The 26,032-nt window shown below is 39.0% G+C and overlaps 1 protein-coding gene across 1 annotated transcript in view; it reads left to right on the forward strand.

The window, feature by feature from the left end:
- Window positions 1–1,028: 1,028 nt before the first annotated feature.
- The window catches only part of RNF169 (ring finger protein 169), an 80,731-nt gene continuing 55,727 nt past the window's right edge, over window positions 1,029–26,032 (forward strand). Inside the window, exon 1 of the mRNA XM_026010618.2 lies at window positions 1,029–1,545. Within this exon, the coding sequence (XP_025866403.2) occupies window positions 1,038–1,545 (508 nt within the window). The 5' untranslated portion in view covers window positions 1,029–1,037. The remainder of the gene's footprint in view (window positions 1,546–26,032) is intronic.

Below are 26,032 nucleotides of genomic sequence, written 5' to 3' on the forward strand. Positions count from 1 at the left end.
ACCTAGAGGAGCTACTGTAGTAATCTAGGTGAGAGATAATGAGACATGATTTGGGCAATGGGACTGAGAGGAAGAAGAGAAGATAGGAAAACAGTCAATTTTGGTGGGAGAACTGGCAGGACCAAGAAACTGACATATCTGGGGATGAGGGAAAAGTAAAGACCACTCGGTTTAGAGCTTGAGGTCCTGGGAGGATAGTACCTTTAATAGGATAAGGGGAATAAGAAATCAGCTGTTTTGTAAGACAATGATTTTAGTTTTGTGCACGAGGAACGGAGACATCCAAGATAATGTTTCCAGCAGGCAGTTGAACGTGCAGGGCTAGACTCAGGAGGTCTGGGCTGTGGATATCAATTTGAGAGTTTAAGCTGGAAGAAAGTGTGAGGTGAGGGTGAGGCACCCAAAGAGAGAAGAGGACAGAGGCCAGAGCCTACAGGAATGCCCACATTTAAGCCCCAAACAAGGTGGAGAGTTCAAAACAGCCTGAGACAGAGCTAAGAGGTTGAGAAAAAAACCCTGGAAAGGACGGTTTTGCCAGCCAAGAGAAGGAAGTTCTGCGAAGGTATGGATGGAGATGAGGACTGACAAGAAGCTGTTATTTTTGGTAGTTAGCTGCTGGTCGCAGGGGCTGGTCACAACAGCTACCCTTAGATGAAGCACTGAGGGAAGGTTCTGGATAATTCACAGAATCCCCGCTCACTTTAGCCTTAGTTATCAGGGTATTGCAGGATAAATACGTGTAATGACTTCATAAAGTTTAATATCACTCAGAATTTCCAAATCCCTCAGTCCTCAACTTCATCTGGTTCAATAAGGAAATTGCAAAGACTGGAGGGCGAGGCTGAAGACGGCATATAAAGTAACTAATAAATATTAATGAAGTCCCGCTCTCCGCCAATCAGGCCCCGGGAGAACCTTCTCCGGGCTCCCCGGAGCCCCGCCCCTCATAAATATGTAGATAGCCCCGCCCGCCGCGCGCAGCCCCGCCCTCTACTCTTCTCCCTCGCAACGGACTCTCCCTTCAAACGGGAAACAAGATGGCGGCGGCAGGTCCGAGTACTCGGGCCTCTTCCGCGGCGGCAGCGGCAGCTCTCAGTCGGCGGGGCCGACGGGGCCGCTGTGACGAGATGGCGGCAGCCAAGACTGGGGCCCCGGGCGCAGCCTCTGGCCCCGCACTGCTGGTGTTGCCGCCGCCGCCGCCGCTGCAGCCGCCGCCGCCGCCGCCGCGGCCGGAGGAGTCGGGCTGCGCCGGGTGCCTGGAGACCCCGGGGGAAGCGGCGGCCCTGCCGTGCGGCCACTCGCTGTGCCGAGGCTGCGCCCAGCGCGCCGCCGACGCCGCGGGCCCGGGTTGCCCGCGCTGCCGAGCCCGCGGCCCGGCTTGGGCCCGCCGTCGGGCCCGCGACGACGGCCAGGCCGACGCGGAGGTGCAGGGCGAGCGCGCCCGCCGCGGCCACCCGGAGCGCTGCCGCCCGCGCCGGGACGGGGGCGCGGCCGCCGCGGGGCCCAGGCCGGAGCAGGAGCCGCGCGCGCCGGCCGCCGAGCCAGGTGGAGCCTCCCGTCCTCCCTCTGGGGTCCGGGGCGAGGCCGAGCGCGCCCGGCCCGGCCTGGTTAGGGGGTTGGACGGTCCCAGGCCGTCCTCGAGCGGCCGAGCCGACTTCTCGTGCGGTTGGGGCTGGGCTCCGTCCGGGTGCAGCTGGTTCTCGGCTTTGAACTTCGGAATGAAGTACGGGCAGCACGGATTTGGGGGGGCGGTGAGGGGATCCCGCGCCGTACGGAAGTCAGAAGTTTGGAGGGAAACAAGTTAGGGCCGGGTTGCCACGGTGCGGGCAAGAAGGGTTCCGCCCTCTGCAGGGGCGCTGCGGGGTCAGAGGAGTGTTCGGCTTGGTGCTGCGTGTCGAGAGGGGGCCGCTGGGCCCGAACGCGCGGGTCGTGAGGGGGACGGGTGGCGTTTGAGGATGTGGAGGGAGCGTTTCAGACTCGGCGCGGAGTGCATCGAGAGAATGAACGCCCATGTGCAGCCCGCACAAAGTCTGGAAAAACGCATGCCCGTGCACAGAGCTTGGCACATAGTGAGTGTGGAAGCAACAAATCGGGGTTATTTATATATAATGATTCCAGAATCTTATAAGCTCCAGTAGTGCTGGAGACCAACAAAACAAAACAAAACTTGGATGGGGTTTAAAAGTTTCGTAAATGGAGATTGGTTGGCAGGGGCTGCTTCTAAGCTCCACGGCAGTGTGGGTTTCCGACTGTCGTCCTGGCAGTTAAAAGTCTGTTGCAGGACTGTTGCTTTCAACTTCTTTGCCTTTCTTTTCTTTTTTTTTTTTTTTCCTCACCTTCCATAGCCTGTCACTCTTTGGTGCTGAGCTTGACATAGAAAGTGTCCGGTAAACACCACAAAACCAAACTGTTATCACTTAGGACTCTTTTGAGACCCTTCCAATCAGCACAACGTCTAGAGCTCTTTGATAAGAAATGCTCACTTAAGAGGAGATTTTCAGGAGGCATTATTAGGAAAGGCCAGATATTTGCGCCTCTTGTGTTGGGAATTCTGCAGTGTGTTATTTTCAGTAGGGAAAAGAAGAAGGCGTTGCTTGTGTATGGAAATGTAGTCTCTAGAAACTGCAGGTTCCAAAATGCAAGTCTGTTTTGGTTCAAGCAGACACCTTCCACTGCCCTAGGGTACTTTATTATTATTATTTTTATCTCTACATTTTATTTCTCTATTTCTTATTATTTCTTGTGAGCTTCACATCAGATAGGTACTTTTATTTCCATTTTACAGATGAAACTGAGGCCCAGAGAGGTTAAGTAACTTGCCTGAGGATGAAAACCCGGTTCTATCTGATTCTTGCTCAAATCAGGCAAGAAGGCCTCCCCAGATATCATCTAATTTGTGGGTGATGTGTGAGGATCTCATGCTATTTAATTTGCTTCAAATTCTGAGATTATGATTAAAAAAAAAGTATTTCACTGGTTTCCCTACGAGTACTATTATATGGTCAAATAGGATAGAAATTTCTATTCTTATTTCTAATGTCTGGACTCCTTTGTGAAATAGTCTGAAATTTGATCCATGTGAGGGAGTGTGGCTCGATAATTTGTACAAACTTTTTCCCTTGAACAAATTTGTCATAAAGTGTATCAGTAATTAAGGAAAATTATATAAAATGAGATTCCTAATTAGGATCTATTGAATCACTGAATATCCACCAATTATTTTATGTATTTATGAGGACTGTGATGAAAAATATTTTTCCTTAAATGTTCTTGTTGTATCATTGAGTATATATGATTACAGGCTTATAAGTCAAATCATTATAGAAGAATATTCCTGAGCAGCGTTTGGGAATTCTAGTTTCAGTGGGTTGTTTGGACTCCTTGAAGTAATATACAATTTTTTAATTTAAAATTTTAATACGCAGTGCATTCACATCATACAAACAAGAATATAAGAAAGTATGCAATGAAAAGTTTCCTCCTACCTTTTACTCATTTACCACCAACACCAAAATTCTCATTTGTTCTTCCGGTTTCCTTATGCTTACACATAAAAATTCACATACATTTATTTTAGTTTTTTATCTTTTTTACACAAAAGGTTGTATATTGTATACACTGTTCTGTAACTTCCTTTTTTCATATCAAAATACATTGTGGAAATCTTGTCATATCATTATATAGAAAGTTTCTTCATTCTACTTACAGCTGCCAGGAATTTCATTGAATGGCTTTAACAATTTACTTAATCATCTGTTGGTGGACATTTAGGTTGTTTGCAATCTTTTGCTATTATAAATAGCGATTCATAAAACTGTTATATACACGTGTATGTGCATTGTTATGGAGAGGTAACCTGTAACTTTTACCAATTCTCAAAGTGTCGCAGAAAGAAAGCTAGGAACCATTGTTTTAACCCAGGTCCCTCATTCTACAGAAGGGAGGACTGAGGACTAAAAGAGAGTAGACAGTTATCAGCTAATGGTCATAATGACTTAGTAGCAGATAAACAAGGACCGAAAGAGTAACCCATAAAGAAGGACTAAAACATACCCTAATTCTCAGTTAAATGCTGATGATGGCTTTTTATAGGGAAAAAGTAAAAGATACCAGTTTCATAAATATTTACATTGTATTTTTGAGTGGGAAACAGCAACGGAATTAGCAGCTTTAGGTATATTCACAAGTATATTGCTTAGCAATATTCTTTTGGCATAGTTAGGCCATTTGATGAAAGAAAGGTCAGGCCTGTTTTATAATACTGGAAATTAAATTTTGTAGTAAATGATTGGTGTTTAAGAGAAATTCTTATACTTTTGTTGTTGTTGTTGTTGTTGAAGCCCCATGGCTCTTTTGGAATGGAATTGTCTATGAAATAAGTGCAAGAGTTTGTACTTGTTGAAAATTTTGGTTGTGTTGGTGACATTTTTGTTTTTTGCTAGCTTCTTGGCAAGCTTTAAAGTTCAGAACCTTAAGGACTCCTGTGTAAAATGTTTTGTTTTATTATATGCATCGTCAGTTTGCTTTTGGATATAGTATCAATTGATTTGTGCAACATTGTGCGAAGGCTACTGCAACTTTATGTTCCTTGAGGATCTATATAGCTCATTGCATATACTGAACAAGTATTTGGACCGCTTTGAGGAATATTCACAAGTATAAAATGAATGCCTGTGCTGTGCCAGGCATTATTCTAAGTCCTTGGGAGACATTAGTGAATGAACTATTCAAAGATTTCTTCCTCTTGAAGCTTATATTCTAAATTTAGAGACAGTCTTGGTCCACTGATTTTATTTATTTTTTAAAGATTTTATTTATTTATTAGAGAAGGGGAGAGAGAGATTGAGAGAGAGAGAGAGGCAGAGACACAGGCAGAGGGAGAAGCAGGCTCCATGCAGGGAGCCTGAGGTGGGACTCGATCCCGCCTGGGTCTCCAGGATCACGCCCTGGGCTGAAGGCGGCGCTAAACCGCTAAGCCACTGGGGCTCCTCTAGGTCCACGGATTTTAAAAAAAATGTAGCACACAGGCATGCATAGGTACCTTTGCAACTACAGTTGACCCTTGAACAACAGGAATTTGAGCTCTGTGGGTCCATCTGTACATGGGTTTTTTTCAATGAATACATTATAGTGCTATAAAATGTATTTTCTCTTTCTTAGGATTTTCCTAACATTTTCTTTTCTCTAGTTTTATTGTAAGAATATAGTATGTAATGCATGTAACATACAAAGTATATGTTAATCAGCAGTTTATGTTAGTAAGGCATCTGGTCAACAACGGGCTATAAAGTTTTTGGGAAGTCAAAATTTACTGTGGATTTTTGACTGTGCCAGGGGTCAGCACCCATTACCCCTGTATTGTTCAGTGGTCAACTGTATATACAACAGCAATACTTAAGTCTCTTTGGTAATAATTAATGAATTTTAAGAATTCATTTAGTCTTTTGATTTGAAATCAAAAGTGATCATTCTAAATGACACTGCCTTTGAACTTGAAACCAAGACCTTTTTAGTTCTTTTTCATCTACTATGGGTAATAATTAAAGAGAAAAGCTAGACAAAGGCCAATGAATGTTTTAAATTGGCAGTTAGAACTTAAAAAAAAATGTTTTTCGTGTTAAAAGTGCATTTCAAACATTGAATAGTACCTTATTTATCTCTTCACTTTAATCCTACCCAACCTCCTTGTTCACTTAGGGTTAACTTTATACATTTAAAAAATTTCCTCTTTCTGTGACAAACAAGTAGTTCTGGTTTATTACTCAGTTGGCAGACAATGTTTGCTATGTGTGCAGCCTAAATTGCATTTAGAACTAATGAATAATGAAATCATGTGATTGTAGTGTAAAAGGACAAGAATTTCCCTTAGCTGTAAGGATTTGTTTTAAACTGTATAAAATGACTCAACTTTTTAATCCTTAATGACACATATTCCAGAATTTGAACATGTCTTTATGTGTTATACGAATGCAGGAAACAACTCAGAATGAGATTACCTCACCAACTAAATATTAATCGCCATTGAAGGAATATCTGTATTCTATAGAATTCAGGATCGAGCAGCAGGAATTTAGGAGGTGTTAGTTTTTGTTCATTCATATTTCTACTCCTGCCTAATTTGCAGTTAATCTGGATGAGTTGCTTACCCTTGAATTCATTTATATGAGGTTTTTTGGAGTGTAGGATATAGGATATGTTTGTCAAATATTATCCCACTAATTCAATGAGCATTTTGGGAGCACATACTCTGTAAGATAATACAATGAAAAAGATGAATAAGACATGGTCCCCATTCTTTGGGATTCCACAGTGTGGTTGGACAAATGCCTTACCAAATAACATTACAAAGTGGTAAGTGGGTTAAATGCATATGCCAACAGAAGAGTATAGGAATGGGATAAGTAAGAATCTGGAGGAAAGCTGAGGAATTTGAGCTGTATGTTGAAAGGTGTAGGAATTCACCACATGAAGGAAGAGGGGATGGCCATTACAGGCAGAAGAACCTGCATGTACAAAAGCATGAAGCCTCTTGGCATATTGAGGGACTGACAAGGAGTTGAATATAGATGGAATGTGTGACTGGAGGGGTCAGGAGAAGAGAACGTACTGTGGAAGTTAGATCACAGATCACAGGGCATGGAATGTCATGACAAAGTAATTTGAGATTATTTTTCCTGTAGATAGGGCAGAGCCCTTAAAGATTTTTTTAAGGATGGGGAGAGACAGAGAATCTTAAGCAAGCTCCATGCCTAGTGCGGAGCCCAACACAGGGCTGAGATCATTACCTGTGCCGAAATCAAGAGTCAGACGTTTAACTGACTGAGCCACCCAGGGACCCCTGCCCTTAAAGATTTTTAAGTAAGTGGAATGACATCATAATGTGCTTTAGAAAGACAGTTTGGTTGGAGTTGGGAGGAAAGATGTGAAGAGAAACGAAGAAAGGAGTCCAGTTAGGGTGCTATTTTGGTAGTTCAGGAGTAGACAGATGAAGAGGGGCTGGACTAAAGCAGTGGCTTTGGGGATGTTTCCTTCAGTCATGTGTTAATTTAGTAACTATTTGAGACCTTTCTGTGTGCTAGGCACTAGAACTACAAATAGAATAAAAACATTCTTTCTCTTCAAGTCAGTGTAATTGGGAAGATTGGTATATAAACATGCCACTGAAATGTGTAATAAATGCAGTTATAACCGTGATGCAAGATATAATTGTAGAAGGCAATAAGGTATATATTAATAGAGCAAGTTAACGGAACAGGATCTGGAAATGGATTGCCTATGTTTGAATTCTAGCTCTGCTGTTTATAGCTGTGTGTCATTGGGTACATTGCTTATCTCTCTGTACCTTAATTTCCTCATTTAGAAATGGGGATAGTAATAGTGAACGAAATCATAAGATTGTTAAGACTAAATGAGTTATTAGAATGTATGGCATATAAAGAGCTCAGTGAATGTTAGCTGTTTGACAAAGAAGAGAATCAAACTCAGATGGGTCAGGAATGGCTTCAGTAAAAGATACTTGAATTTGATATTCAGTAGGTGGATGAGGACAGGATAAAGACAAGGAAAATCAGTATATTTAAAAGCACAGGACTATGAAATAACAAGGAGACTTCTGGAGATTGTAAGTAGGAGTGGTTGGAGCATGGAGTACATGTGGGAGAGTGGAAGGAGATGGAATTCCAGAAATAAGCAGTTACTAGGTAATAGTGGACTTTAAATGCTGTGCTCGGGAGTAAGGATCTAGTGAAGAGTTTTAAAGAGGAGTTCCATCTTTGTATTTTAGAGTAATTACTAGTATGGGGTTAATGTAGCAAATGGATTGGAGAGCCCAGATTCTCTTTTAGCAAGATGGCTAACTGAGATAAGAAGACTCCTCTCCCAGAAATACCCAGAAAAGCTAGATGATATTGAGCTAACAATTCTTTTAAATGCATTCCTGAGCTTGCAAGAAAGACAGAAAAATCTCCAGGTCCTAGAAATAGAAATGGAACTAAAAACCAAAACTTTAGTAAGCCCTTGAGTTCATGCTGTGTTGCCCTGGAGCAGGGTGAAGGGGTGGGGTGAGGGGTTATTTCTGGTTTTCTGTTCCTAGTGGATTGAATTTTAACCATGTAGAAAAAGGAACCAAAACTAAGACTTCTGCACAAAACTGGAATTCTTATGTGCATTCAAAGTGAAAGGGTGAATAGAGAAAAATCTTCCCACTGACACAAGGTAGTAATAAGAAATCTTGTCTTGATTTACCTGGGCTCTATGCAGAGAGGAAATGGGACAAAAAGCTTCCTGAGAAATTGAAGCACAAGACATAAGCTTTGCTCATATTTGGGATCTGGATTTATATTATATCATTTAAGTATCACCATACTGAGAAATTAATGTACAAGCTGGCCCCAAAATAGCAATACCCCTGGGTCACCTGGAGAAAGGGAAAACAAGACTCCAAGGGGTTTTCCCAACTTGGGCCAGAAGAGATTCTCTAAAAAGAAGTAAGCCCAACTGAAGATGAACTTATAATTAAATGTGACACGAGAGGAAACCATTTTCTAACATAAATGAGAGTTAGCTGATATAACAAGCAAGAGGATTATATCTCTGGGAACTGGGATAGTAGGATAGCAGCTTGAAGGATAATTTAAATTAGCACATTTTAAGTGACTAGAGACATTAAGGAATTAATTGACATCCCAGGAAATGAGTAAGACATTATAAAACAGGTACATTTGAAAAATAAAATAAATGAAAAATATAACCAGTGAAGTTAAAAAAAATCTTAGTAAATAAGCAATAGCATATACAGATGAAGAGAAAAATCAGTAAGCTGGGAATCCTGAGAATGCAAAACAGATAAAGGAAAATCTGAAAGATGAAGAATAATGAAAGATTAAGAATACCCAAAGTTGGGATCCCTGGGTGGCTCAGCAGTTTAGTGCCTGCCTTTGGCCCAGGGTGTGATCCTGGAGACCCGGGATCGAGTCCCACATCAGGCTCCCTGCATGGAGCCTGCTTCTCCCTCTGCCTGTGTCTCTGCTTCTCTCTCTCTGTGTCTCTTATGAATGAATAAATAAAATCTTTTTTTTAAAAAAAAGAATACCCAACATCTAATAGTAATTACAGAAGGAGAAAAATAGAATGAGGAGACATGGAATTGAAAGAGATGATGACATGAGTATATTTCAGAATTAGTAAAAAGACATGAATCCTTAGGTTTTAGACTTAAAAGGCCCTAGAAAGAATTAAATGAACAAAACAACCCCATATATTTCAGTGAAACTGTAGAATACCAAGGGCACTTTAAAAAGCAACCAGAAAGCAAAGACAAAGGAGCAACAGGCTGAGAACAGACATCTTGTAATCAACAAGAGAGGCCAGAATTTTGGCTTCAACAAGAGAGATCTGAATTTTGTACTCAGCTTAGTTATCATTCAAGAGTGAGGGAAAGTTAAAAATATTTTCAGATAAACAAAAATACAGAGAATTTACCATGATGTTTCTGAAAGAAGTATTATACTAAATACACTTCAGGAAGAAAAGAAATTAACAAGGGAGAAAGGATACAAGAAGTCATGGTGAACAAAGAAATCAGGTAAGCTAAGCCAAGATTGACTGTATAAAACAAAAATGATTAATTGTGGGGGCTAAAACCAAAGTGGAGCTAAAATATTGGACAAGGATAAAGTGTAAGCTGGGAGAGAAAGTGATCAGTATTAATGAGTTCTAAGGTTCTATATATAGTTCAGGAAGAAAGAGATATTGATTAACTTTAGGCTCTCAGTCAGATGCATATTAAAAATCTAAAGGTTACCACTAAAAGAAATACAATGCATAACTTGATCTGCTGCTATATATATATATATATATATATATATATATATATAATCCATATATTTCCCAAGTTAGAGAATATACATTCTTTTTAAACAAATGTAGAACATGCACATAATTAGGCACAAAGAAAGTTCCAACAAATACCAAAGATTGCTATTTAAACCATGTTATCTGACCCCAATACACTAAAATTAGAAATTAATGATAAATAAAGCCAATCCCCCTCCCAGTCCATGTTTGGAAATTAAAAGTGCGAAAACAAACTTCCAGATAATGTATGGTAAAGAACAAAATCATGGAAATTGGAATATATTTAGAGTTTAGTAACAGTGAAAATAACTAAAAATCTGTGGAATACAACTAAAGCAAAACTAAGGAAAATTTAAGTGCCTGTATTAAATTTCATTGAATGTTAAGATGCCATCATTTGTAAGATATACAGACTTTTTTTTTTTTTAAGATTATTTCTTTATTTATGACTTGAGCGGAAAGCAGATGCGTTAATTGACTGAGCCTCCCAGGAGCCCCTTACTTAGACTTTTTAACTTTATACTTACTGAAAGAGCTCTTTTTTTTTTTTAAACTCTTTTTAAAAAATATATTTATTTATTCATGGGAGACACACACACACACACACACACAGAGAGAGAGAGAGAGAGAGAGAGGCAGAGACACAGGCAGAGGGAGAAGCAGGCTCCACGCAGGGAGCCCGATGTGGGACTCGATCCCCCGTCTCCAGGACCATGCCCTGGGCCAAAGGCAGGCACCAAACCGCTGAGCCATCCAGGGATCCCCTGAAAGAGCTCTTATAAATTTATTTAGATATAGATTTAGCTTATCAGTTGAGCATATGTTTATAAAAGGAAGTGAAGTAATAATTTGTAGAATATTCCTGTTTTTCATGATTCTTCTAAATCAGGTTTTGACTGAATCATGGAGATTTGAGTCTTTCTACATAGTATTACTTACTGTGTCATAGAGAACACTTGTGATACAGTGTTTCTTAGAAGAGTTTCCCGTAGCTATCTCTACCATTTTCTTTGACATTGCTGGCATCCATCAAATTTTGATGCTGATGCTTTCTTGAGCATGCCAAATGGCTTCAACAAAAGTTTTTCAGATGAGACTCTTAGTTCTTCCTCAGATGGTCTATAATATGCTTGTTGGCTAATAGTGAGAGGTTACAGTTGTTCAGTCATGCCACCAGGAATAACCAACAAATCACTACATTTTTTTTGGCAAGCTTATTCTTTAATTGTCTTTATTTATACATAAATAAGCAATGACAGTGACATCATCACTACTCCCTGGCTGACAGTGATTATAAGACTTCCATTGTAAGAAACATCCCAATTTCAGAGATGTTAATATGAAGAAATGTGTGTCCTAGAATCTGTAAGGTATTTGAATTGAAAAAAAGACTGAAAAAAATATTTTTTAAAGATTTATTTATTTGAGTGAGAGGCCAAGGGAAAGGGAGGGAAAGTCTCAAGCAGACTCTGCACTGAACACAGAGCCCGACACAGGGCTTGATCTCATGACCCTGAGATCACAACGTGAGCCAAAACCAAGTCAGAAATTCAGTCGACTGTGCTACCCAGGCGTCCCAAGACTGAAAATTATTGAGTTAAGTGGCCAACTGAAGATAGAATAGTAATAGCAGATTAAACCCAAAGGAAGAAGAAGATAGGAAAGTATAAAGATAACAGAAATTAATGGACTAGAAAACAAACAGTGAAGAGGATTAATAAACTGAAAATCTAATTCATGGAACTAATACGAGATTTATATCATAGACAAATCTCTGGCAAGACTGGTCAGAGAAAAAGAAAAGGCATAAATAATGTTAGGAATGGTATTGGGAATACAACTATAGATATGATAAAGATATAAAAACCCCATAAGTATAGAATATGTCATGCTTTTGAAAAGTATAAAATAGTCAACTTCCCAGAAAATGCAACCTGTCACAGCTTACTCGAGGATAAAAAGTATGAATAGAAATGTAACTTAAGAAGAACTTAACAGGGGATCCCTGGGTGGCTCAGCGGTTTAGAGCCTGTCTTCTGCCCAGGGTGTGGTCCTGGAGTCCCAGGATCGAGTCCCACTTCAGGCTCCCTGCATGGAGCCTACTTCTCCCTCTGCCTGTTTCTCTGTATCTCTCTCTGTGTGTCTCTCATGAATAAATAAATAAAATCTTAAAAAAAAAAAAAAACTTGAACAAATAGTAAAATCTTCTCACTAAGTAACATGGGGATGTAATAAGCAAATCCAGAATGTGGGAAACTGTAGGATACATGGTCCATTTGCTTCCACAAATAATGTGAAGAAGAAGAGGAGGGGGAGGAAGAGAAAGAGAAGAAGAGAAAGAAGAGCAATAGAAGGGAAACCTGTAGATTAAAAGATACAACAAATTTAAGTGTATGAATTTATTTGGATCCTGATTTGAAAGACTATAAAAATGTTTGTCAGGAAATTGAATACTCTTTCGATGTTTGTTGGCATTAAAGATTATGAAATTTTTAATGTGACAGTTTTCTGGTTACATATTTTAAAAGAGTCCTTTAGGAGAGAGATACTAAAATGTTTATAGGTAAGATGATATGATGTCTGGGATTTGCTTCAGAATCATTCCTTCAAGGAGAATGGGGAGGTAATGATTAGGGGATTAGATGAAATATGATTGGCAGTGAATTAATTATTGAAGCTGGGGGATGGATAGGTTGGGGTTTATTATAGAGGTCTAATAAATATTTTTTTTAATTTTTATTTATTTATGATAGAGAGAGAGAGAGGCAGAGACATAGGCAGAGGGAGAAGCAGGCTCCATGCACCGGGAGCCTGATGTGGGATTCAATCCTGGGTCTCCAGGATTGAGATTTTTCCACAATAAAAAGTGGAAGAAAACTTCTATCCATTAAAGAAGTACCAGGCACAGGGTTTTGCAGGTTACCGGAATAGTACAGGATGGGTAATCCTTATGCTGACAATTCCAGGGAATAAAAGTGTTTCTAGATTTCTTCTAGAGGGCTTTTACAACCTGATATCAAAATCACACAAGGGCAGGATAAGAAAGGAAAAATACTGGCCAATCTCATGAATGTATGTTTTAAAAATCCCAGATGAGGGATCCCTGGGTGGTGCAGCGGTTTGGCGCCTGCCTTTGGCCCAGGGGTGATCCTGGAGACCCGGGATCGAGTCCCACGTTGGGCTCCCGGTGCATGGAACCTGCTTCTCCCTCTGCCTGTGTCTCTGCCTCTCTCTCTGTGTTTTAATAAATAAATAAAATCTTAAAAAAATAAAAATAAATAAAAAGCTAGAATACTTGGAATAGAAGGGAACTTCTTTTTTAAGTGGGATTTATCAAAAAGGATATTTAGTGGCCAAGAACAGTCAAGACCATTTTGGAGTACATTGCTTTACCAAATATTAAGCTATTATAAAGCTGTATTAATTAAAACAGTGAGGTATTGGTATCAGGATAGTTGGATAACCAGTGTTAAATAATTTAAAAATCAAAAAAATAAAAAAATAAAAGAGTCCAGTAACATGCCCTCATATATTTGATTGGTAGATGACAGGTGGCATTACAAATCAGTGGGGCAAAGACAGTGTTTTCAGTTGTGGATAGTTAGCTAACGATACAGAAAACAAGAAAAAAAATAGATCTTTACCTTATACCATACACAATTCCAGATTAAAGGTCAAACTATAAAGCTTGGGAAATACTACAAATGTCTCTGAAAATGGAGTAGAGAAGTATTCTTCATACAAGCAGCATGAAAGAAATATTGATAATTTTTGGACACATTAAAACACTTCTCTATGATAAAAGGTAATAGAAAATAAACCACAGGATGGAAGAAAATATTTTCTTTTTTTTTTTTAAGATTTATTTATTTAGTCATGAGACACACACATAGAGGCAGAGACATAGGCAGAGGAAGAAGCAAGCTCCCAGTAGGGAGCCCAATGTGGGACCCAATCCCAGATCCCAGGATCACACCCTGAGTTGAAGGTAGATGCCCAACCACTGAGCCACCCAGGTGTCCTGGAAGAAAATATTTTCAATGAAATAACTGACAAAAGATTAATATCCAAAATATATGAGGAACCACAAATCACTATGACAGACACCTCATTATAAAAATGGTGAGGGGATTTGAGTAGACCTTTCACAGAAGGAGGAAAACTGAAAGGCCAATAAACGTCTGCAATGATGTTCACTATCATAGATAATTAGGGAAATGCAAGTTAAACCCAATCATGAAAGGTCATCAAACTGGCATAATTTATTATTGATTAGTGACAATAATGGTGAACTACACGCTGCTGGAGAAGTATAAGCTGGTATAACCATTTTGGATAGCAGTTTGGCCATACCTAGGAAGGTTGAAGAGATACACATTTCTTGCCATATGGCGATTCCATCAATAGGTGTCTGCCCTATATATGAATATGTGTATGACACTTATGATATATTCATGAATATATACCTATACATAATTACAAAAAATTTTTTTAATGATGCTCACTATAGTACTGGAAAAAGTAGTAGCAGCCATCCTTGATAGGAAAAAAGGATAAAAGGGATAAATTATAGTTGAGACAATTATTGTTTGTCTCTCCAGAAAAAAACGTTAATATACATTTCCTGCCAGACTCTACTAGCCTTTTTACAATGCTTAATTACTATATATAGCTTTTTAATGATAAGATTAGTAAAGAAATGGTTTGACTTTCTAGTGATAGATAGGGTCAGACTGATGTTTAATCACTTTGGTGATTAGGGAAGTTTCTGTTGCCTCAGGATATCACTCAGATATCCTGTAGTATCTGAAATTCAATACATACTCTCTTTCGGTCTCTTATTCTTGTGGTTCTTTTTTTTTTTTTTTTAATTTTTATTTATTTATGATAGTCACAGAGAGAGAGAGAGAGGCAGAGACACAGGCGGAGGGAGAAGCAGGCTCCATGCACCGGGAGCCTGATGTGGGATTCGATCCCGGGTCTCCAGGATCGCGCCCTGGGCCAAAGGCAGGCGCCAAACCGCTGCGCCACCCAGGGATCCCTTATTCTTGTGGTTCTTTTAAAATGCAAGTACTTCTGAGAGAGAAAAAGATAAATTTGTTCATGTAGGATAGGGAGGTTTTATCAGATTTATACATTCTTCAAGTTGGAATAGTTTTGGAGAGGGAATTCACATTTATGGAATTTCCTTTGTACTAGGTCCCATATGTTAGGTTTTACAGTTTATTTATTAGACATTTATGGAGTATCCCTTATGTATAAGACCTTGAACTAGATACATAAAAGGATAGACTTGAAGAGAGCAAGAATGTTTAGGAGAAACACCTAATCACAATAACTGTGCTTCAGTCTATTTTAGAAGATTGGATTAAAATAAGTTATACAATTATGAAGATATGTAAGGAAAGAAGTGTTTTCTGATTATTCATACTGATAAAGATGATGCAAGACTGTCCAGTCTAACTATCCTTCCTGGTTTTCCAGAGGAAATGGATAGTATTATTGTGAAGATCGTTGTTTGCAGAAGCTGAGGTGATTTATCCTAGATTGATACTTTCCATAGGGCTGATATTAGTTTTTGATTTGAAAGGTCCATAGTTCTTAGGCTAGGTAAAGATTGTTTATTTTATACCCATTTATTGAACTCTTGTGTCTATATTATAAACTGATCCTGGGGAACATTGGAGGTCCTCCTGGTGACTTTTAAAGAGCAGTTTTGGGAGAGTGGTGTAACAAAGAAGGCCCTAGTAGCATGGGTTAAAGTGAGAAAGGAGAAACTGAATATATATATATATATATATTTTTTTTCTTTGTAGGGGTCTGCTGTAAAGGGGGGCAAGGAAACAGGCCAATACCTGCTGGGGGACAAGAGCTTAGGAGTTTTTTTCTTCTTCAGATAAATGATATTAAGTCGTTTGTATATTATCATATTAGGGAGAAATTGATGGTGCTGGGGAGAGTAGAGGAAACTGATGAGCTAAGGTTATGAAGAGGTGAGAGAAGATGTGAATTGGAACACCAGGGGGAGATTGATCTTACACATAAATAGGGATACTTTTCCCATTCTGGTGACTCTACTAATTGCTGTCTATATTTGGACAGTTTCAATGGTTTGAAAGTTAAGTTTTGTGGTGATTCAAAATCTGCTTCCCTGGTGTTAATATTCAAGTACTTAAAAACCATGATTATTTCTATCTAAATTTTTAGGTTAAACTTCTCTAATTAATCTCTTTGTTCCTTGTCCTTTGTTACCAAAGGTTCTGGTCATACTGCATTACTTAAAGATATTGTAATATAGTATGCTTTTTGAATCCTTTTTGACCTTTTGTCACCTATGATTATTCTGCCTGGAAGACTCTATCTTCCTGTCAAATTATACTTAAATTCTTTTAAGGCCCAGGTGAAATGTAAGTGCTTTGTGAAATTTTTTCTCACTCGCACAAGAGTCACGCCACCACATAAGCATGTGTATCAGTCATGTCGCTGAATTTCTGTTCCTCATTTGTGTATCTGGCACTACAGTGAACTCTCTGAGGTCAAAGATTATGTTTCTATGTATTCAGCACTTAATATGGTACTTAAAATGTATTAGATACACAGTCAATGCTTAATGAAGGAAAGAGTCTTAAAAAAAGTCCCTAAAAGTTTTTGATTATTTCATGATTCTTATACTGTTCTGGTCTTCTTTAAATATGCCACACAGAGCTGACCCTCATACTTCAAATAATGCCTAACTATTATAGCGGGTAGTGAGGTTTACTATCTCTCCACCTAGAGGCTAAATTCTTAATACTGCTAAGGATTGCATTAGCCTTGATTATACTGAATTTGTCAGCAACAAAACTGTTGGGTTTTTGTTTTGTTTTGTTTTGGCATGAACTGTTGTCAAACCATCTTCCTCATCACATGTATTTACCACAAAATTTTTAAGCTTGAAGATAATTCATTTTCAATTTTGGTTTGGTTTTTATTTTTCTGAATAGCAGTGGACTTATTTTCCTTTCACTTCTGTTTTGCCATTTCTCTTGTGTTTTGTCTGGTGTTTCATTTTGTAAAACTATTATAATAAAAACCTCAAAAGGTTGGACTTTTTTAGTATACTAAAGTTTACCTTTGCCTTAATTATAAAGCAAAGCTTTGCTAACTTTAGCTCCCTTTAGACAACAAATTCTTTGAAAGACTTTAGTATGAAATGGTTCTAATGGTATTAAAGATCTTTTTATTGGTTCATGCAACAAAAAAATTTTAAGCCACTGTCTTACACTGAGACATATACCTAAAGATCATCCCTATCTTCAAGGAAATCTCTTAGTTTAGGGAGGCAGAAACAGAGACAAGTAATAAAAATACAGGTAACAAATACTACTACCATCGAAATAAGTGCAGAATGTTATGAGGGCCTACAGGAACCAATTGTCATTCTCTGGGTTAGTGGGAAAGGCTTCACAAAGGACAGGGCGGGGTTTTGAAGTAATCATATAGTGAGAAGGAGAAAAACCATTCTGGGAAGAAGTGGCATATATAAAGTCCTAGAGGAGACAGGATATGGCAGATCTAGGTATAGTGAGATATGTTAAGGCTGGGGAGAGGAGAGGTATTGCAGGAATGGAAAAATGTAGCTGGAGTCTTGTTTACAAATCTTGGAAGTCAATAAAAGTTAGTAAGCAGGAAGATGATAGGGTCAGGACTCTTATAAAGAACTAAGAAAACAGTATAGATGAGAGAAGGAAAGACCAAGGAGTCCAACAGGCCAGTCGGGCTACCAATTTATACACCCAGAATCTGTACCCAGTGGGTATTGGAGGATTAGATGAGAAAAACAACCTTGTTTAAGTAGATACTACTCCCATTTTATGGATGAAGAAGCACAGACTTCACAAGGGTAAAGACCGTTAGTATTTATCCAGTGGATGGTAAATTTAAATGCATTGTGATATGGTTCCAATCCTGCACTCTTTCTAATATTGCTATCATTCCACCTTGTGGACTAGCATGAATGATTCTTTGCCTCAAACAGCAGAAATTAAGTCCAAAGGATTTTGTGTCAGGGTGATGGATATAGTGGGGCAACCATATGATGGTCTTGTTCCACCTAGATCTACAGGGCCTTCATCTCTCCTGTATTCCTATACCTGTGTTTGCTTCTGTGATCTCTTATTGTGTGTCTCCTATTTCTTCAACCGTGCTGATCTAATGCAAGCTGCCAAACTCTGTCTTATTGTTTGGGCCATTTCTGGTTTCAACAAGGAAACAGTTGTTTTCACTCTACTCTTGTTAAATACCTGCTCTTGCAAATCCTGTTGATCTCTACTCTCTTACTTTGTCTTTCCCCAATCCATGTGTCTTAGTCAATTTGGGCTGCGATAACAGAATATCACGGACTAGGTGGTTTATAAACAACAGAAGTTTATTTCTCATGGTCCTGGAGGCTGGGAAGTCACAGATCAAGATGCTAATTAGATGTGGAATCTTCTGACTTAGTTCGTAGACTGTCATCTTCTTGCTGTCTTCTCACTTGGTAGAAGGGGCAGGGGAGCTTTCTAGGGTCTCTTTCATAAAGACACTAATCCCATTCACAAGGGCTTTGCCCTCATCTAACCACCTTTCCAAGGCCCCACTTCTAAATGCCATCACATTGGGGATTAGGTTTCAACATAAGCTGGGGGCGGGGGTGTGTGTGTGTGTGCAGGGGATGCAAAAAGCACCAGGGGCTGATAGCTAGTCAGTAGGCCAGATCTAGCCTGCTGCTAATTTTTGTAAATAAAGGGTTTTTTTTTTTTTTTTTTTGAAACATAGCCATACTCATTCATATTGTCTATGACTACTTTCACGCTACATCAGCAGAGTGGACAGTTGTGACAGAGACCTTATGGTCTGCAAAGCCTAAAATATTTAGTATCTGGCCATGAGCCTACAGCCCTAGGCTGCTCGTTATTCTTTCCAGATCAAGGTACAAATCAGGTTAATTCTTTAAGCTAAAGGAACAAGATGCAACTTGAAATTTGAGTATTATCATTAATTTTTTTAGCAGTTAATTTAGTAAGTACTTTTGAGTTGCCTCACTATATAAAAAAAAAATCTTTGGTGCCTTTTTTTTCATTGAATTCCTTATATTTTCCTACAATTCTAAGAAATTTTTATCCCTGAAAAATGTTGAGTGGACTTTTTCTTTTACCTTACAGGGAAGTTTCTAACATTTAATGAATATCAGTTATGTAGCCAACACTGTACCAGACACACTATATTAAATCATGTTTAATCATTCATAATGGTTCATTTGAGGGAGATATTATCCCTTTGGGAATGGGGAATACTGAGGGCTAGAGCAGTTGTAGTGTGCCCGGGGTCACCCAGGTAAGTGAGTGATAGTGTCTAAGCAGTCTCCTCAGCCCAGGATCTTTGTACTTGTAGAAGTTATCAGGCATACTCATGTGGCTGGTAAAGAGCTTTATTAAAAACAAAAAACGAAAAACAAAACACAAAACATTTACCTGAGTGACTGACACAGGTTCCCGATGGAATCCCAAAAGTAGCTCCTTTATACTGTACGCAGGGGAGATTCTGCCCAAATTTGGCATTGTTTTCACAGAAAAGTAAAGAACACCCTATTCCCCAGCTTATCTTTTTGACCCGTACAGCTCTTCTTTTTTTTTCTTTCCTGTACAACTCTTCTAAGCAGCCTTTCTGCTCTAGCAAAACCTATTTATTCACTGTCCAGCCCTCATACTTCATGCTTTGTTGTTCACAGGAATTGCACTTTCTCCATCTGTTTGCTTATCTAAGTTTTACCAGTTAGTCTCTGCTTCATCCCACCTTCTTAAAGCCTGCCTCTCCTTCTCAGCCTTGGTTCTCTTCCTTCTGCAGATGGGTGGACACTTACTGCACTGTTTGCTTATAAGCTTCATTTAGTGGTTGTTTACTTTGTGACATTGCATCTATCATCGTCTCTGTCCTTTTAAGAAACTTTTTATAACTTTGTCTTCGCTAATAAGCTATACTATAAATGCTTTGGGGAAAGAATCTCATGCCTTATTTTGTGTGTATTTTCTCTTCCCATGGCAACTCCCTTTTTCTTCATTGATCATTCTGCTTTAATTTTCTAATCTCTGGAAACATTTTTTCCTTATTCTCACATATTTTTATATGATAACTTGATATGTTATCACTATTTTTTTCCTTTTGTGACCTCTACAATTATATTGCTGTTTCTTTTTACCTTTGCTATTGCCATTTCTATGCTTAATGTTTTTTTAAAGCAGGCTCTATGCCCAGTGTGGGGCTCGAACTCGCCACCCCAAGATCAAGAGTCACATAATCTACTGATTGAGCTAGCTAGGCACCCCTGCTTAATAGGTTTTTTTGCTTTGTTTGAAATTATAAGGCAATCTGGCAGCTTGCATGTCTCATTTAGCCTAAATGGTTTCCTATCTTATTAAAGCAATAGCTCACATTATTAAAAAGTCTTTCTTGGCAGAATGATCATACATTGTATAGACTATCCATAATTAGCCTAACCATTCCTTCAAAACTGGACTTTTAGGTTATTCTCAGTTTTTGTTTTGCAATTATGAACAAATGGAAATTTGAGAGAGAAAGAGAGCAAATATACGTGAGGGGTGAGGGGCAGAGGGAGAAACAGACTCCTTGCTGAGCAGGGAGCCCAGTGTGGGGCTGGATCCCAGGACTCAAGGATCATGACCTGAGCCAAAGGCAGATGCTTAACCAACTGAGCCACTCAGGTGCCCATTTAGATTATTTTCCTAGATAAATTCTTGGAAATTAATTATTAGGTCAAAAGTTATAAGAATTTTATATGTTCTTGGTATGTGGGCTGTAACAATTTGATTAGTTCTTTGCTGAAGGATAGTTTTAAAATACAAGCAGTGTTAAATTCATGTAGTAGTAATCTGTGGTGTTAATTATGGTACTTAAATAAGCAGCCTTAAAGTTTAGTGTTAACATTTTATTAGCTTTTAACTTTTTCTCTGTGTCCTTCTTACCAGGTAATCACTCTTTATATTGCCTGCTGTAAATTGTTACTTGTCTTGGGCAAGTTGGTAATGAGCAGTTGCATTAGATTAAGACAGTACTTGGCTGTCATCTGCACTCTTAGAAAGGAGTAAACAAAAAAGTAGATAATAGAAACCACTTTAGTTTGGTTTTAGAACACATTTGTGGTTCACTCCCTAGGTCTTCACCTTCCTAATTCTAAATGGTATGCTTAATTTAACATTAAGATTTCTTCTTTCACATATTCCATTTACAAAAATTATTTGAGAGAGAGAGAGAGAAGTGAGAACATGAGTGGGAGAGGGGCAGAGCGAGAGGACAAAGCAAACTCCTCACTGAGCAAAGAGCCTGATTTGGGGCTCCATCCCAGGACCTTAGGATCATGACCTGAGCCGAAGGCAGACACTTAACAGGCTGAGCTACCCAGGTGCCCCTCACATATTCTATTTGATAGTGGTTGTTTGGTGGGTAGTACAAGCAGGTAACCTTGAGATAAATATGGATAATAGCTTCTGTTTATTATATATCTCTGCACTTATGTATGTTTTGTTGTGGAAGATGTACTTGGATTCACCGTCCTCCTTTTTGCTGTTGTGCACCTCTACCTCTTGTTGTTCTTTTTTTTTTTAAAAGATTTTTATTTTATTTTTTATTTTTTAAAAGATTTTATTTATTCATGAGAGACAGAGAGAGAGGCAGAGACATAGGCAGAGAGAGAAGCAGGCTCCATGCAGGGAGCCTAAGTGGGACTCCATCCTGGGACTCCAGGATCATGCCCTGGGCTGAAGGCAGATGCTAAACCGCTGAGCCACCCAGGCATCCCAAGATTTTATTTATTTTTTATTTTTTTTTATTTTTCCAAGATTTTATTTTTAAGTACTCTCTACACCCAACATGGGGCTTTAACTTATAACCCCAAGATCAAGAATCATGTGCCCTACTGACTGAGCCAGTGAGGCAGCCCTATTCTATGCTCTTAATGTTCTTTAGCTCTTAAATGTTTAGTTTTATAACTGTTTGACATTCTGTAATTGTCTCACTCAAGTATATTTTTCCTTTCCTAGTAAGATTTTATTTTTTTATTTTTTAAATGTTTTTAAGATTTTCTTTATTCATGAGAGACACACAGAGGCAGAGACACAGGCAGAGGGAGAAGCAGGCTCCTTGCAGGGAGCCCGATGTGGGACTCGATCCCAGGATCTGGGATCGTGACCTGAGCCGAAGGCAGACGCTCAACCACTGAGCCACCCAGGTGTCCCTCCTAGTAAGATTTTAATTTTCTTTGGGACTTGGACCACACATGTTCTACCTTTGTTAATAACCCTTTCTTGATTTTCTCAAAGGAATCTTCTCCACTTTTGTCTTCTTCTTCACTGCTCATTCCCTCTTTACTAAGGGTCTGTGGTTTCATGATGAAAAAAATTGTTCTCTCCACTGCTTATGAAGAATATAGATTTTGCTTTTGGCTATGGTGAAACAGATTGTAGCAAAGCAAAACTCCTGCTGAGAATAACTAGGAAAGCCTGATTTAAAAAAAAAAAATATATATATATATATATATATAAAGGCATTGATAAGTTTCCAAGGCAGCCAGGACTTCAGACATTTGTGGTTTGTTGGCTAATGGAGAGTGCAACTTGAAGAGGTGGAAAAGCCAGTACAGTTCTCTTCATGGGGCTAGGACTACAGAAATTGTAGTTCAGGGCTTCCAGGGCAACAAGAACTTGAAAGTCCAAGATTCCAGAGAAAAGGGACGTGCATCCCCTCTACCTGCTTTTTTTCTCTTGAGGATTTGTTGATTCTTAAACTGTGGGTGACAAAAGGGTGAGAAGCTTCACAGAAAGCTACTGAAAAGCAAAGCACTTTTGTAGCAGTTCCTTAGTGGAGAGAAAAGTTTAGGACCCTCCAAGGACGGTGGTCTTGGTAAACATCCAAACTCTTGGGCCCTTGGAGGGCTACAAACCAGGATAGGCTTGACAAGCATTACAAAGATTACAGCCAGCCTTAAATCAGCTCATGTCCTAAATGGATTATGAGGTTATCTGCCCTCGTTCTCTCTGTTTGTGGAGAATATGATGAATCCTCTGTAGGAGTAGAATATCATCCAGCGCCTCTACAGTTTTTCATACACAATGAATGAATGATTCTTTTTTTTATTTTTTTAGATTTTATTTATTCATGAGAAACACACACACACAGAGAGAGAGAGAGAGAGAGAGAGGCAGAGACACAGGCAGAGGGAGAAGCAGGCTCCATGCAAGGAGCCTGATGTGGGGCTCGATCCCGGGACTCCAGGACCATGCCCTGGGCCGAAGGCGGGTGCTAAACCGCTGAGCAACCCAGGGATCCCTGAATGAATGACATTCTAACAAAAATTAACAAAAACCAAGAAACCAGACCAGGAATAAAAACAGACAATATAGAAAAAGATTCATGGCATCCTCGTCATCTGAGAATTTATTCAGTCAGTCTCTCATTGAAGGATATGTCGGTTATTTCCAGTCTTTAGTGTTGTGATGATCTACAGTGAACATTCTTGTACATGTATCTTTGTACACATGTATAATATATCTTTAAGATAAAGGATACCCTTATTAACTGTTTATTAAACTCTTTGATCTTTGCCAATTTGATACAAAGAAGTATTTTGTTTTAAAAGTTTTTAATATCTTAAAATGTGAGTGAAATTGAACACATTTTAATAGTTTTATAAGTCATCTGAATTTACTTTTTCTATAAGCTGCCTGTTCATGTCATTTGCCCATTGTTTTATAGGACTGTTAGGCTTTTTTTTTTTTTTTTTTAGTATGTAAGAGCACAGATTCTGGAGCCAGATTGCTCAGGCTCAAGTCAAGCTCTTTCACTGATAGCAGTATAACCTTGGGCATAGTAAGTGCTCTGTGCCTCCCATTTCCTCATCTATAAAATTGGAATAATAGTATATTCCCTTTGGGTCATACAAAGATTAGATAAGGTAATAAATGCAAAGTGCTTAGAAATGAGCCTGGCATAATTTAAGTGCTGCATAACTGCCAGCCATCATGATGGTGCTGCAGGTGGTGATAGAGATGGATGTTACCCAGAGATTTTTTTCCTTTTCCATTTCTTTAAGTAGGTTCCACGCCCAACATAGGGCTTGAACTCAGGACCTTGAGATCAAGAGTTGTGTGTACCACCAACTGAACCAGCCAGGTGCCCCACCCAAAGACTTTTTTAATTTGCCCAAGGACAAGTAGCTAGTAAGTAGGAGTATTCAAATTAGGATCTAGGTCTTGGGGATGTGAGTCCAAAGTTCTTATTCATCCTGATATACTGATAAGAAATTGAACTGTGGGGGGTGGAAGTGGAATGTGAAAACTCAAGCATGGTCAGGTACCAAGGGATGATTAATTTAAGATTTGGGAGTTGTTAGGGTTAACATCTTCTCAGTACAGTTGAGTGAGGTTCTCTTTCTAATTTTATATTGAGTATGTTTTGACAATGATACTTCTTTCCTGAGGTTTTGGTGCAATTAGAAAAATACCTGTCCTATATTTTGTTTTGTTTGTTTTTCCTTTATTAATAACCCATCACCCTACCCCAGAGAAAATCCTTTTCAGGAAGGACCTTCAAGGAAGTACAGCTATTCCTACAGTTCACATTAGACTGAATGCAATGCTTAGCTTGGTCACCAGCCACAGATGTGTGTCATTCTTAAGGCATAATATCATTAGAGAGTTTCTCTTCCTGTTAAACATAATAGTAGTTGGAGGATGGGCATTAAGAAAGTACTACACCCATTGGATTCATTTACAAATACCAACGTATTCAGCATCTCAGTGACACCTGAAGTAGTTTCTAGCATGTCTTTTCCGTGTGATGAAGGAAAGATGAGTAGTTGTTTCTGTGCTACCGAGACACTTGACAATCCCTATAGAAGCTGGTGGAGGAATTGGGTTTGGGACCAACTCCTCTGGACTAAGGAGGGTGTTTTTAGTCTCCCCCATCATCTATATCATTCACCAAATGGTAGATTTGTTACCAAGGATGAACCTACAGTAATACATTATAATCACCCAAAGTCTGTAGTTTACCTTAGGATTCACTCTTGTTATACATGCTATGGGTTTGAACAAATACATAATGATGTATATCCATCATTGTATTATTGTACAGAGTATTTTTAAGATTTATTATTATTATTTTTTTAATTTTTAAGATTTTTAAAGAAGATTTTATTTATTCATGAGAAACTGAGAGAGAGGCAGAGACATAGGCAGAGGGAGAAGCAGGCTCCTCACAGGGAGCCCAATGCAGGACTCAATCCCAGGACCCCGGTATCATGCCCTGAGTCAAAAACAGATGCTCAACCACTGAGCCACCCAGGTGCTCCCAGAGTGTTTTTATTGCCCTAAGAATCCTCTGAGCTCTGCTAACTATCCCTACCCTCCTCCATTCCTAGCAACCACTGATCTTTTTATTGTCTCCATAATTTTATCTTTTCTAGAATGTCATATGGTTGGAATCAGTTCAGTATGTGGCTTTTTCAGGGTGACTTCTTTGACTAAGTAATATGCATTTAAGTTTCCTCCATGTCATTTCATGTCTTTAATAGCTCTTTTTTCTTTTTTTTTCTTTTCTTTTCTTTTCTTTTCTTTTCTTTTCTTTTCCCATTTATTATCTCATAGTTTCTTGTTTATTCATTTACTTATTTTAGAGAGAGAGAGAGTATGTGTGTGCACACACAAGGTCAGGGGAAGGGCAGAGGAAGAAGGAGAGGGAGAATCCTAAGCAGGCTCCACACCCAGTGCAGAGTCTGACGTGGGTTTTGATCCCATGACCCTGAGATCAGAACCTCAGCTGAAATTAAGAGTTGATTGCTTATCTGACTGAGCCACTCAGGTGCCTCTAATAGCTCAGTTCATTTTAACACTAAATAATATTCCATTTTCTGGATGTACCACAGTTTATCCATTTACCTGCTGAAGGATATCTTGGTTGCTTCCAAGTTTTGGCGATTATGAATAAAGCAGATCAAAATATCTTTGTGCAGGGTTTTGTATGGACAAAATTTTCGCCTCATTTGGGTAAATATCAAGGAGTGCTATTGCTGGATCATATGGTGAGACTATGCTTAGTTTTGTAAGAAACTGCCAGGTATGTTTTCTAAAGTAGCTGTACCATTTTG

The sequence above is a fragment of the Vulpes vulpes genome, chromosome 11, assembly GCF_048418805.1.
Source record: "Vulpes vulpes isolate BD-2025 chromosome 11, VulVul3, whole genome shotgun sequence".
NCBI lineage: Eukaryota > Metazoa > Chordata > Mammalia > Carnivora > Canidae > Vulpes > Vulpes vulpes.